The sequence below is a fragment of the Cygnus olor genome, chromosome 6 (assembly GCF_009769625.2).
Source record: "Cygnus olor isolate bCygOlo1 chromosome 6, bCygOlo1.pri.v2, whole genome shotgun sequence".
NCBI classification, from domain to species: domain Eukaryota; kingdom Metazoa; phylum Chordata; class Aves; order Anseriformes; family Anatidae; genus Cygnus; species Cygnus olor.
In genome coordinates this window covers 26,265,794-26,279,937 of record NC_049174.1, presented here as the reverse complement: position 1 = coordinate 26,279,937, position 14,144 = coordinate 26,265,794, and the positions used below count along the sequence as shown (strand labels likewise).

Genomic DNA, 14,144 nt, shown 5'->3' with positions numbered 1-14,144 from the left:
ATGCCCTGCTTTAGTATTTGCAGTCTGATCCATCCCTTCACCTGCCTCCTGCCTGTTCCTCTTTGCAGCAAAGCTACCGGGGCTCCACTGTGTTTTGGTACCCATGCGAGTCCAACACCAAAGATTTGCCATTGCCACCAGAGCAACGTAAAGACCCAATTCAACAACACTTCTCCTGGTTCTACTACCACACCACAGAGCTGCACTGCCATCATATCTTTTCCTGGGGTTCTCCTTTTACAATCTACCCCCAGCTCGGGTGTGGGGAGGTTCTTTGTCCCCTTCTTTTCTCTTTCTGTGCCTCTTTCTTGTGGGAAAGCCCAACACATGCCTCAGAGCCGAGTTTGCTGGAGGAAAACTTCAGTGCTCATTTACTATATGGACATTTGGCTGAGCCCTTGTCTTCCCAGACTTTTGAAGATGGTCCATTTTACAGTGGTGACACTTCATAGCTAACAGGCATTAGAAGAAACACTCTTCATTTAGAGTGGTTTCCAAAGAGCGGGATGTATATTTAATTCCTCCAAGACTAGTCTAACTTGAATCAAGTACACAAAACCAGCCAATGAACACAGAAACACTCTGAGTTTCTAAATTCATTGTGTGTGCTTGGTCTTCTCTTGCACAGACCTCACCTACTTTGTTGGATCTTGGCAACTCATCCCACCTAATCAAAGCCATGGTACATGTTGAGATTTTTAATACTTATTAATCAGTGAAGGAACGACAGACTTCTGATAGAAAATGGAAAAAAAAATCTGTCCCGTGAACATAATTTCTTCCTGTATTTCAACTTCTCTAGCATGTACTTGAAACACCCAGGACTATCTGGGTCACATCTGTCCAGCTCAGAAAACCCCAGCCCCCTCTGTGTAAGTAAAAAAAGGCAGGCTTTTTCTGGTTTCAACCTGTTCTGAGTCAATTTGGACAACAGGTTTTATAGCTCTGCAAGACTGTGTGTGTAATATTTACCTGAGTCCCAGATAACTAAGAAGAATGGTCCCAGGTGAGGGTGCAGAAGAGGGATGCAGAAGAGCTGAGTACAACTCCTGACCCCCTCCGGCCCTCAGGTAAGTCACTTCCTCCACCACATTTCTGCAGTAACGTAGAGAAAGGTGCGGCAGAAAGGAGGTCCCACAGCACCTGGCTTCTCATTGTGCCTACTGCACAGTGGGAGAGAAGATGTGACTGACAAATGCCCCATCAAAGCAGGCTGCACCTTGGGCACGTGTCACAAATGTGACACCAAGCCAGGACAAGAGAAATCTTACTGCTCAGATACTTGCTGTATAGTTTCAGAAACATAAATGCTTGGTATGAAGCAAAGAGGAAAAAGGGATTTTTTTTCCAGCCTCTTTAGAAACAAGGTGTCATACATATATTACTCCTATACAAACAGCTAACCACGTCAAACCTACAGTGCTTTCTAAGTTTCTGATTGCTATACAAAATATGATCTTTTAGGACACCGCAAGTTGCGAAAAGGTAGCTGGAACGCTTACATATCACCTCAGGCTGCCAAGAACATTGATACAGACATCAAATGTAGAAACTCAGGCAATCTTCACTCTCAAAACTACAGGAATTTCAAGGTAGATATGGATAATGGAGGAAAGTAAAAAAATAAAATAAAAAAGCGACAAGGAATAGTAGGAAAAAATCTTGGCTATATTCTCTGAGTTTTCACAACACTTGTAGCAACTTCTGAGCACTTCCTTCACGGATATTGAAGATTTATGGAAGCGGGAGAACAAAATGCAGTCTAGGGGCTTCCAGTAGGAGTTGTGCACAGCCTACAATCCAGCAAGTTCACAATCCCACTTGAATTTCATCCAGATGTTAGCAACAGAAGTATTCCAGAAAGAATAGAAAACAGGCTCTTGATTAAAAGACAACTGAGATTCTAGCTTCCTAGGGACAACAGAAGTCAGATGCTCTACTTATGCAGAGGTGCCCTGTCATCTGAAGCAAGATTCATAGTGAGCTTAGGGATGGTGTGGTTTGGAGACAGGGTTGTTTATCCTGGGCTGCCAAGTGAAAACGGAGCTGCCAAGCATATGGGGAAATAGCTGCTAGCACAATTAATGGCTTCAGCTGAGACATCAGAACCTATTCAGAGCTGTCTTCAAAGTAAGGTAGGAGACAAATTCTTTCTTCAAAACCAAAGAGGTGCACCACAAGAACCAAAAATGCCAAATAGCCAGCCTCAGATGTAGAAAAGACAAGCTTTGTTAGCCATTTCTTGAAGCTATCTGAACCTAGAAACAGAGTGGTAAGAGGGGGGCAAGCAGCAGTACAGCACCCCACAAGGATCAGGGATCAAGGATGGACAGCCACCAGGGAGCACTTCACATTCACAGCCTCAATGACACAAAGTCATGTATGTGCCCGTGATCTCAGGCAAAGGTAAAGTGCATGTTCACGTGGGACAGGCCACCAACAGCAGAGGTCCTTGAGATACCCAGGATCTGGTCAGTGGCAACAGCGATTGATATGAAGAGAGGCAATTCTTCGGATGGGACAAAGCAAAAATATCCCCGCAAACAGAGCTATAATTAAACCAGAAGCACACCCAGTCAGAGCTGGTCACTCAGCCTCCTCTACACTTCATTTAGGCAAATAAAGAATTGTTCCAGGAAAACTACAAACACTCAGACAGTTGTGACCCCATAAGAACTCAATTACGTACGAGTTAACGTCAATACAAAACAGCTTTTTTCATTTACTGTAAATCTCAGTATTTAAAACTGAGTTCTTTGGCTGTAGAAGATTAGACAACTGTATTTGAACTTTAGACTTTTCAAGGGAGACAAAGGTTCTCTTCTGCCTTCTTTTGCTGTAAGCAACTCCATCTCCTACCCAAGCAACCAGCTTCCAGATGTCCTCTTCAGCTGACCACTGCCCTGTGCTTTCTGCACCTTTCTTGGAAGGGAAATCGGAGAACGTCTGCAGTGAGCTGAGGCAAGACAACAGCCCGCAGATTTTAAAATACAGCACAGTTTACCAGTTAATGCACACGCATATTGAACTTGGACACATGCCCAGAGACTGATATTTGGGGCTTTCATTCGTGTGTGACAGAATGCAGCTAAGTCCATCTTTAGCTTCATGAGGCATCTGTTGCTCATGCACCACTACAGCAACGCTCCCAATATCATCACAGGTCTTCTCGGATGTTAGTGGTTTTCTCTCATGGTTTGGGTTTTTGGCTTGTTTGTTTTCTGAACTGTCTAGGACTGGCAATGAAGATAACTCTTGGAAGACACTGCAAAGCAGAGATGGCCAGCCTTCCTAACCCTAACCAGCTGTACACTGAAATGCTCCCATGGCTGAGACCCACAAGTCACATACCACAGGTCTGGAGAGCCGAACAGAGCCCAGGAAAGCTTTACAGGCAGGTGATGGCTGGTTACTCTGAAGGACCACTGGGGGCCAAGGTTGGGTTTGGCACACAGCTGGGTCTTAGTGACTGCGGCCATCAGCCCGAACCACCCTCTATTTGGAGCAATTTAGATCTCTGGCTCTGAGCCAACCCAGCACTGGGCATGAAACAACATCATGACTTGAGCAGCTCACAGTCCACATGTGGTTCTGGTGCTACAAGCCAATTCCCTTGGGCAACAATTTTTGCTTTGTGCTTTTTTTTTTTTTAAATGAACAATTTTATTTCCTCACATTTATTAGCATTCAGATCTGCTGTACAGTGCTTGTTTCCTCTGCATTCCTCCTGGTGCAGTTTCTGGAACCACCTTCATTGCTCCCATTTCTGTCCATGTTTGAAACTAGTTTCAACCAGCCCTGGTCAAACCACACCCCATATGACTGCAGACCATGGAATATGCAACTGCATCAAGACCTCTTGCTAAAGCAGTGGTTTGTAATATGGTCGCTGGTTGATTGTTTGTCTGAAAATCCTTATCCACAAGAGACACTGAAATAGTGCTGAAAGGCGGGCAAGTTCCAAAAACGTTAGGCGATGTTTGTGCTGCAGACTTCTGGACAGTGTAGCTCTGCTGACAGATGTGCTCCCTGACCAAGGGAGCAACGCCAGCAGCAGCAGCTCCTCATGTGAGGACACAGCACCTTTAGCAGCTTTGCAGATCGAAAGGGTAGTGGTTTACGACACCATACCAGCACATCTATACTTCCTTTGTCAGATGAATAACCATCCTGTGGTCCAGTAAAGATCTCTTACCTTATAAATTGCCTTCAGGATTAGCACACTAAGATCATGTTCAATTCAGACTTACAGGGCTCTGGCTCCAGTTTCCCAAAGAATGTGGGACGCAGGGGGGAAGAGATCAGGAAAGACAAGTGTAATGAGTCAGTCTTTGGAAACCAAGCTAAGGATTTGACTCTAGATACTTGATTTACTGGCTAGTTCTAGAGCAGCAGCCAGTGAGCATTCATGGTTTCAAACTGGCGCAGACAAGCTTGGGAGCCTGCCACTGCTGATCGTCCCCAAGTCAACTTAATACAGCACTCCTTAATGCTCCCTCATAAATGCCTCCCCTGCCCTTGCTGAGAACAGCTTCTCCAGCTCCGGACTCCTCTTGGATTTCTCCTTTATCCCTGTGGGAGCCCAGTACCACTGACCATCTGTCTGGGTCCACCCAGAAAAAAGCAAGGTTCATGGGATGCCACGCTGGTCCACAAGCCTGGAGCCCTCTCCTGTTTGCACATGAATGCAGCCACTGGGCATCCCTTCCTCCTCACCCCTGTGAAACACTTTCAGACCTTATTTAAGTCTCTACTCTCTCTACTATGCAACTTTACCTTCAATTTGCTGCCATTTTTTTTCCAGCTTCCCCCCCCTCCAGTGCTCCATCAGAGCTTTCTTCTATCCATTCCTGTACACAGGCTATCTCCTGCGCTGGTCCACTCACAAACCAGCGCTGACCTAGTAACTAGTCATGCAGAGTGAGCACGGGCACACAGCTGCTTCAGTGACAAAAGGTCAGCTACTGAGGGGCGAGCAGCTTCAGTCAGGAAGGAACATTTGGACAGCAGGTGGCAAGAGTCACTCAGCCCAAGAGCCAGGAAGCTGAAAACCCCAACACAGTCTTCATAGCTCGGCTGTGTGACTGCACTGGATGTGAATGGCTTTGTTGGAGCTGGGACAGCCACTTTTCCTTTGTATCTGTGCAACCAGAAGCCAGCTATGACTGCTAGAGGAACAGGTATTAATAAAATTACTTATTTCCTCAGGTAACCTGATTCAAAACTCATGCATACAGGGAAGAGGGGAAGTTTTGTGTAACTGGCCGGATGCAACAGGACAAAGAGAGGGTAAGAGGCAAGAGGTGTCCCTATGCTTACAGGGAGTGTAAGGCGATGAGATGTAGGGTAACAGTCCTAACTGCTTCATGAGATGGCATGGTCACAGCATACTGGGGTCAGTCAGCTCTTCTGCCATGCCACGCCCAGCAGTGGTGTAAGCCTGAGCTGCCTTGAGGTTCCCTTCATGTACCTCCTCAGGCTCATACAACACAAAACTCACAGAAACTTCAGCACCCTAATACATTAACTTACACATAGCAAGATCATTGAGATCAGCGTGGCAGCACCTGTGCGGCACTCCCTGGCTTGTCTTGCATAGATTTCAACCCATAAGGAGTTGTAATACTCTCCTCTGGCTTTGGAGGAGTAAGGAGAAAATACCTACACAAAAGATACCCACTGGGAAACTATACAGCTTATGAATCAGAAATAGTTCCTACAGAAGAGTTTCTGTTCTGCCTCAAGCACTTTAATTTTTAATTTTACACAGACATCCTATTTTTTTATTCCAGAGGTCAATAGACAAAGAACATGCTTTTGACACAGATGTTAAGAAAAAACACTAAATACCCTTTTATGTAGATGTTCCTGAACACAAAAATGTCTTGCAAGACAAATCCTCCTTGCTTTTTAACCCCAGGCCACATCCTCACTAATACTGCACCAACTGAAGGCAGACTCCCCAGTTCTGACCACAGCTGATTGAAATGTGTGCCCAGCATCTTCTTCTCCCCATATGTAACCATCCTCAGTGATGACAAGCTTCTCACAGCAGGCCATATCCTCATGGGAGCAGACTCCAGTCCCTTTTTCCTAACTAGCACAGGCAAGGGATTTTGGTCTAAGGGACGTAGCATCAAGGTAGACTACAAGTCAGATGACTTTAGGGCCAAGGCTTGCCCTTGCTACCAGACAGGGTCAGTGCTGGGAACAGAAGTGCAGCTGCTGGTGTGGAATATGAGGCAACCTGCTGGAGTAGAGTAGAAAGGCTTTTAAGGTAGACACCCCACAAGATCTCAGACAAAAAAACACATACAGAGAGCCACCACATCCACCTACATACAGAGGGCCTTGGCTTTCAACTGAATTTCGAGAGGATCTCAAAGAAACCCAGAGGATCACAGCATAAGGATGAAGATGAATTGCCTGGGAGCTTAAAGAAATGAGGTGAGGATGCTGATGAGAAGGTGGCAGGCAGTTGTGATGCTCCTGCCAAGAAGAACAAAAAGCAATGAGACATTCAACTCGGAATGAAGGAGTAGAGGCACCACCTTTTACAACTAATTACCCCAAGACCCCTTAGGAAAGCCAACAGCACCAGAGTTCCCATACTTCTTACCCCAGCCCCTTCCCAGCTCTACCCCACCACATGGCTCCTGGCAGCCTCATCCCTGTTTCGTTCTTCTAGGCCTGTCCAACCTCATGCTCCCGAGGACATGTTGTGCAGGGGCACATCCCCACTTTCCCCCTTGGGGGGTAAAAGACAGGTGCAGAAGATACCTGAACTGGCCTATCAAGGAAGTAAGTCAGTATTGTGTCAAGGTGGAATAGGAAATAACTTTTTGCTATAATAAGCCTAGCACAACACAATCTTATCTACAAAGGCAGCAATAGTCTTAATTTCCATAGTAAAACCTGGACTGATCTAGTCACACAGTTCCATTGAAACTCATGGTATTGTGTAGAGAGTTGTGTAATTTTTGCCCTTCCATGGTTTTCAAAAAAAAAGGTGCTGCCGGAAGTATGCTAAAGTATTTGGCAGACAACTGCTTCTCACATCAGATCTTTTACGCTGAAACCGGAAATAATTTTGTGTTCACAGAAAGATTCATGCTCATCTCACTCTTGATATGCCCCATGCCACCTCCTGGGGTTTGCTGTATTTGGATGGGAATCTGAACTGGGAATACACAGGCACAAACCCCAAGCATCTTCTGATGTACAAGACATCTGGCTCCTTGGGTAGAGCCTGCAGCACGTGGCAGATCTTTCTAGTGGGGCTCTATTGATCTACCAGTGAGCAATACAGATCCAGCAGCCAGCCGCATCTGCGCTAAGAGCCCCAGGCAGGTCAGGGCTCTGTTTTGTACAAGCATTGAGAGAAATGCATCCTGAGACACTTCAGTGAGCTTCATGCTCAGTGCTGAGCTTGAAGAGCTGGGACAATATTCAGAAGAGGGAGAAGATATCAGTAACATGGGGCAGATAGCCTTCAGCTCATTGCTAGTATAATGCCCTTGTTTACAACCTGGCAGACAGCATAGAAAGTTTTCACATAATCTGTGCCTGGAGAGGTCTGAACCCTCTGGGACCCACACGCAGGAGGTACTGCAAAATGACAGCCAAACTGCAACCACAGATGTGTACGCACAAATTCTGCCAAAGTAGAAAAAAGCGTAGAAAAAAACATGCAGTGTTTGTTTATCCAGGAGTAAAAATTAGTCTATAAGGTCATTTATGGAGGACCTAGCTATGGTGAACCCCAGCAATTTGTCAAGCTAGGGACTCAGCAGAGCAGAGCCATGCCACCCAGCCAACAGGAACAACATCAAGCTCTGCCCAGACCACTGAGGAGCCCATGAGTACTCACTAGCTCAACCTCTGTTGCAATACCCTCCAGGAGCACTTGGGGACTCGCAGTGTTAAGGACCCTCCCCAGTCCACAGCTCACCCATCTGCTAAATTCATCTGGCCTGTCAAGATGAAGGTAGGAGGCTGTATTCCAAATTGTTGAAGATCAAGCCAGTACCTGGCTACATGGTACATGCTATAAAGCTGCTTTAAGTCAACAATTAAAATCAATGGTACTTCATCATCTTACATCAGTTGACAATCTGGTATACAAATGTGAAAAACTAAAGATTCCTCCTTTCCTCCATCCCCCTCCTCATATCTTTCTTTCTTTTCCCCTTCCCACTGCCCTCCCAGCGAGGTACAAGTATTGGATTCATTCTCTTTCATGAATCATTCCCAGGAAATTTGCCCTCCTTCACGTAGTACAAACCCTACCTTGGTTGAGGTAGGTCAGGGTTTCTTCGTGCAGTTTCACAGCAGGTGATGTGGCTGTGCAAAGGACGTACTGAAACGGAGGCAATTTGGCTTCATTCTCAGGAGACAGCTGAGGTTCTTCCTGCTTGAAGATCGGCAGTGCAAGGACATCTCTGAAACATACAATTCACACACATTTAGTTACAAAGACTTTATGGAATATTCTACTCTCAATCTGGATTTGATTCTCGTGCTCTGCAATAATGGAGATGATCTCTGGAGAAACACTGAGTTATGATGGCTAAAAAAAGAAAGAATTTGGCCTGTATAATGTAACAAGGCAGCTTCTGCCTCTAAGATGTCAACACTGGACACAAAAGAACACAGCATTAGCAAAACAGAGTATTTCTGAAAATTAAAACGTTTTAAAAACATAAGTTAGATTTACTTTTTAGTTAAGCAGGTTCCCCTGATAGAAGTATCAGAATGAGTCCAGAAGAGGGCCATGAAGATGATCTAGGGGCTAGAGCACCTCTCCTATGAAGACAGGCTGAGGAAGTTGGGGCTGTGCAGCCTGGAGAAGAGAAGGCTCCAGGGAGAACTTACAGCAGCCTTCCGGTACCTAGAGGGGGCCTAGAGGAAAGCTGGGGAGGGACTCTTTGTCAGGATGTAGGGATAGGACAAGGGGTGATGGCTTTAAACTAAAAGAGGGGAGATTTAGATTAGATATAGGGAAGAAATTCTTTACTAGGAGAGTGGTGAGACACTGGACCAGTTGCCCAGAGAAGCTGTGGCTGCCCCATCCCTGGCAGTGCCCAAGGCCAGGCTGGATGGGGCTTTGGGCAGCCTGGTCTGGTGGAAGGTGTCCCTGCCCATGGCAGGGGGTGGAATTAGATGGTCTTTAAGGTCCCTTCCAACCCAAACCATTCTGTGATCTTGTGAACCCACCTCTCTGATAAACAAAAGCCTATCAGAAGAAAAAAAAAGCTAGAAAGGACACTATTTTGACAGCTAAATGTCAGCTTAGTAAAAGTTCTGCAAGTATCAGCAAAGGGTCAGAAGCACACACAGGCCTGTTGTAAAAAAAGGAGCCGTGCGTGTACCTGTCATGAATTGTTGGATTACTCGACTCCTAACATCTCCTCGCACCTTAATAAATCTGATCCTGAGAAATAGCATAGCCCTTCAGACATCAGACTACCCTCATGAAAGCAAACAGGTGCTCAGCAGCAGCTTCACATGGAGCTGTGCAGTCCCAGTTCTCCCTCCCTTACAAGATGTTCATGCTGACTTACAGCCACACCGACCCCAGCTCGCACTAATCCCCAAGCAGAACGGACGTCAGCGAGGCTGACAGCACAACAGAATGATTAGCACAAAAAGATGCCAGGAATAAGCACCCTCATCTCAGCATGTCTAATGCTGGAGAGCCCCATTAGCCTTTCCTGCATCTCTAACATTTCAGATCACTGTATCTACCTACTTAAGACATTAATACCCTTCCAAATTAGGAGGATTATATTGAACACAGACAGTTCAGAATAAGTAATCAGGTTTCTTTTCCTCTGCTTCCTCCATATGTGTGAAGACTCAAAATTCCCATCACATAGGCTGCAGTTCTGCTCCCTTCAGTAATCCCCACACACCAAAAGCTTTCAGAAAAGCTGCTCAGGAGAATGCCAGTGCATATAGGCATGCTGCCTATGGAAAGAGCGTTAAGAATTTTTCCTTGCCTGTTCAGTTAATGATCCACCTTGCATTCACTCATAACACCCACGACCTTGAAGGCTACCCAGGTCATCAGTGAAATGGTGCAGCAGTTTATAGCAAACTGCTGAAGTGCCTGCTTCAGGTACTCCTGTTTATGGAGAAATAAAGCCAGAGAGCAAACCGTGCCACTTCAGGAGAAAAGAAACACCCATCTATTTCCATTTCCTCTTCCAACTGCACCCCCTCCATACTATCACCAACTTGAAAGCACCCAGCCCCGTTCGCTTACTGGCATTACTGACATAAACCACTGCTCTTACCCAACTGCGACCATAGAGAGGTTTTTTTCCCTTAGTGATGATTTACTACAGTAATGAAGTGACAGAAATGCCTCCAGTAGATTTCTGAAATAGATACCATTGCTCCACACACATGCAGGATCTGATACTGCTCCAGCCATCTCGCTCACCCCGGATGCCAACATTTGCTCTCAACGCACTCCTCTGCGCAACACTAGAGGAATGCACGCTGCCTCACGGATGAGAGCAGACCGAAAACTCTCAAGTCTGAGAGCTTCTGCAGCTCTGCAAAAATAAAGAGCATGCAAAATCTGGCCCAGGGTTAGCAGCTAGGTGTATCATTTCCTCCCCTTCTGCTGAAACAGTTGAGAAACTTAGGCAAGTGGGAGCTGAAATTCAAAATACTGTATTTCACATCAGGCTCTTAACACCCCTATATTTGCCAGAACAGCTGTCTGATAGTTGATGACCATAAGCACTGACAGATACATGATTTAGTTTCTGGAAAGCTTAACCATATCAAAGCACTAATGAAACCACACATATAAGTCACCTTCTTATTCCTATAGCATTTCAGCCAGTGGTATCCCTAACTTTGGATCAAACCCTCATGAAACATTTCACCTTACTAGAACTGTTTGGAACATAGAATATGTGAACAATAGTTAAAGGGTTAAAAGGATTTCTACTGTGTAAGTATATAAGACACCAATATTTGTTCAACTCCCTTCACAAGTGCTACAAATCAAGTTTTGGAAAAAGCAATTTTTTTTTTTTTAAAACATCCTTTGCCCCCTGAAGAATCCTTTAAAAATAGGGCAGGGGGAAGGAGGAGAACCTTAAAACTCTCCCAAGTTTCACCTTCATGCTAAAGCTTTAGTATTCTCGTCTTCACTAAAGGTTGGTCCACTTACCTGAGGAAAGGGAGAAAATTTGCAAGACAGACGGCTCAGCCAGCTGGCAGAGCAGAGATCGAAATACATATGTTTCTATGAAAATGAAGGAAGACTTGCAAGGATTTATCTGTAGTATTGTCTTGCTATAATTACAAATACCCACTGCAACCACATCACACTGAGGTATGCCAGAGTTTACACAGATGTCTCGGATATGCACAAAGCCTTTGATCGTTACAAACTTATAATCCATACAAACTTTTCCCATAGCTACCTCAAGGACTGTACTAGTTCAGCTTCCTCTGCTGAGTCTCAACCAGAGGATACACACAGCCCTCACAGTCACAGCCCAAAACAAAGTGTCCCTTTCTAGAAACGTATGTCTTGACATCCTCCCATCAGTTAGTCAGAGTTAGAGGTCTCCACAAAAAAGTGTTTTATTCAACTGACCTTTCCTGAAATGCCTGAGGCTATTGCTTAACGCTGCCATAAATCTGGTTTTAGAGCTTTTAGTCCCATGGTCACAGTGGCAAATACTCGCTAAAGGTGACACTTGTTGCTGAAGCACTGGCAGGTTACCTGCACACCAGCAGCCTTCCTGCCAGACCACGAACCTCGCAACTGCTAGCATCAATCAGCACAAATAATCAGATGTGTTTTCTGGCCAGTTCAAAGGAAGCAGAATTGTGGGCTTGAGCCTGACCCAGACTCGATGATCTTGTAGCACTCTGATGCTATGAACCTATAGTGTTAGATCAACTTGAGCAGCATAAGAGCTATCACAGCAACCATAGGCACAAGTTGCAAGGCTGAGGCTCGCCTGCTACTACTGCTCTCACTGTCCTCATCAGCTTTGCAAGCACAGGGCACAAGACTTCTGCCCCAAGCACATAGGTAAAATATTTACTGGGGTAGAGGAAGGAGGTGAAGCAGCCTATATGCAGAAGCGAGGAAGGCAGCTGGCAAGCAAGAATCTCACACTACTGTATCATTTGATAATGGGAAGTGATTATTTGGTTGAAAAATTCCTTTGCAAATACTGATAAGGAGCAGGAATTGTTACAATTGCATGTCGCGTTGAAAGAGCAGCATTATCAGTGTGTGAGGTGCTTCACCGGACAAACTGGCCATCTCTCAGGAGCAGCTATTTGGGGTGCATTTGGAAAGCACGGCTGTTGGGCCACCGCCAGAGCCTCCACTGCCGCCCGTCAGTGAAATTGGGCTCCAGCGGAGCAGCAGCAATCGACACCAGCTGAGAGCCCAGCCTTATACATTCAGAGAAAAATAATTCATAAGCACCCAGCAAAAAGGAAACTCCCAAAGTTGCCTGCTTTGTTGTCTTCTGGAGGGAGGAAATACGAGTTTGCGCTAACACATGTTGCAGACTATTGTTCAGCAGCCCTTGTGCTTAAATTAGGCACATTTAATTAAACGCGCCTGTGTGGAGGCAGGAAAAAGCTGGTTTAGACAAGTTCAGAAAGTGAAATTAAGAGCTTTTCGCTCCTTGCCCCAAAAAGAAGAGGCAGAAAGCCCGTCCTGAGCAAACGGGGCGCCCTCCGAGCCCTTCTCCAGGCTCCCCCTCGGAGCCCAGCCAAAGCCCCAGGGGGCGAAACTCCCGGCAAGTCGCCTGTGGCGGTGGTAACGTGGGAGGGAGAAAGGAGCAAGAGAAAGCCCACGCCTCCCAGAAAGAGGGGTTTCTGCGGGCAAAGCCGCGCTCACGCCGGGACTCACCGCAGGTAGCTGCCGGTGGAGTGCTGGTTGTAGTGCTCCGGCTGCGTGTGCCAAAACAGCATCTTGGGCGGGGAGGGGGCCCGCTGCTGGCGCTGGGGGAAGGCGGCGAAGGGTGGGGGCCAGCCGGGCTGCCCACCCCGAGACACCCCCGGCACCGCTCCCGCCAGCTCCGGCCGCGGCCCCGCCGGCTCCCGGCGCTTTTATGGCCCGGCCCCGGCCGGCGCGGGTTGGCTGCGTTCGGCGCTGGAGGGCGGCCGAGCCCACCCCCGGCCCGCCCCGCTCCGCCTCGCCCGGCCGCAGGTGGCTGAGGGCGGTCCCGGGGCGGTGGTACCGGCACCGGGAGCGGGAGGAGAGGCGAGGGCGGCCGTGGGGAAGGCGCTGCCCGGCCGGGGAGAGCGGCAGCGGGGGCCCGGGGCAGCCCGCCGAGGGACGGGGGAGAGCTCGCAGTTCTGTCGCGACATGGCGGCTCTCATGCCCGTTCTGTCACAGCGACCGTGGCAATGTCCCCACCGCCCCGGTTGGCATTAGTGAGGCCAAGCGTGAAGGCACCGTTGAGGCCCCTGAAAGTCCCTGTGCTTTAAATTAAGGACAGATGGTCGGTTTCACTCTGTGCTGCCTCATACACCGTCCTTCCCCTTGTGTGAATGTTCCTTCAGGTGGCAAAGCGCTGGTGGAGGACCAGCCTCACGGCCAGAGGACCAGCCTCAGGGCCCAAGGCCCAAGCTGTGTGGCAGCACAGCCCCAGCCTCCCATGCCCATCACGTCCCTAACTCACGGTGCCCACTCATCACACCTTCCTGTCCCACCGATCCTTCAATTGTTGGGACAGGGGGAGCCACAGGATGGGGGGGGTTCCCATTTGGCCATGTCCTATTGCCTATCCTCCAGCAGAAATGGAAAACAAACTCTTAATTACTCCGAGTCATTAAACATCTTCTGATCTGTTTTGTAGAAGGCTTCCTGGTCAAGTTTCAACTGAGAAAAAGGCAGCTGACGCACATAACTTGCTGCTTGCAGCAATTTTTCAAGGTAGCTGTCGGCATATATCATTATGGACTGCCATGCTTCACAGCCGAGCTAGCAACGTTTCATTGTCAGGTGGAATTTTTATCCTGCCATGATTAGAGTATCTATATTGTCACAGCACCCATAGATCATCATTAGGTCCAGCCCCAGAAAGTTAAATGCAGTGTACCTATAGGCATGGGCAACTGATATCCACATGCATCACAAGTAGAAC

At 47.2% G+C, this 14,144-nt stretch overlaps 1 protein-coding gene across 1 annotated transcript in view; it reads right to left on the bottom strand.

Annotated features, from left to right (window-relative positions):
* Window positions 1-13,123, bottom strand: part of TFCP2L1 (transcription factor CP2 like 1) — a 33,313-nt gene extending 20,190 nt beyond the window's left edge. Inside the window, exons 1-2 of the mRNA XM_040561599.1 lie at window positions 12,905-13,123; window positions 8,290-8,441 (exon numbers count right to left, since the gene is read on the bottom strand). Of these exons, the coding sequence (XP_040417533.1) occupies window positions 8,290-8,441; window positions 12,905-12,966 (214 nt within the window). The 5' untranslated portion in view covers window positions 12,967-13,123. The remainder of the gene's footprint in view (window positions 1-8,289; window positions 8,442-12,904) is intronic.
* Between the last annotated feature and the right edge of the window lie 1,021 nt (window positions 13,124-14,144).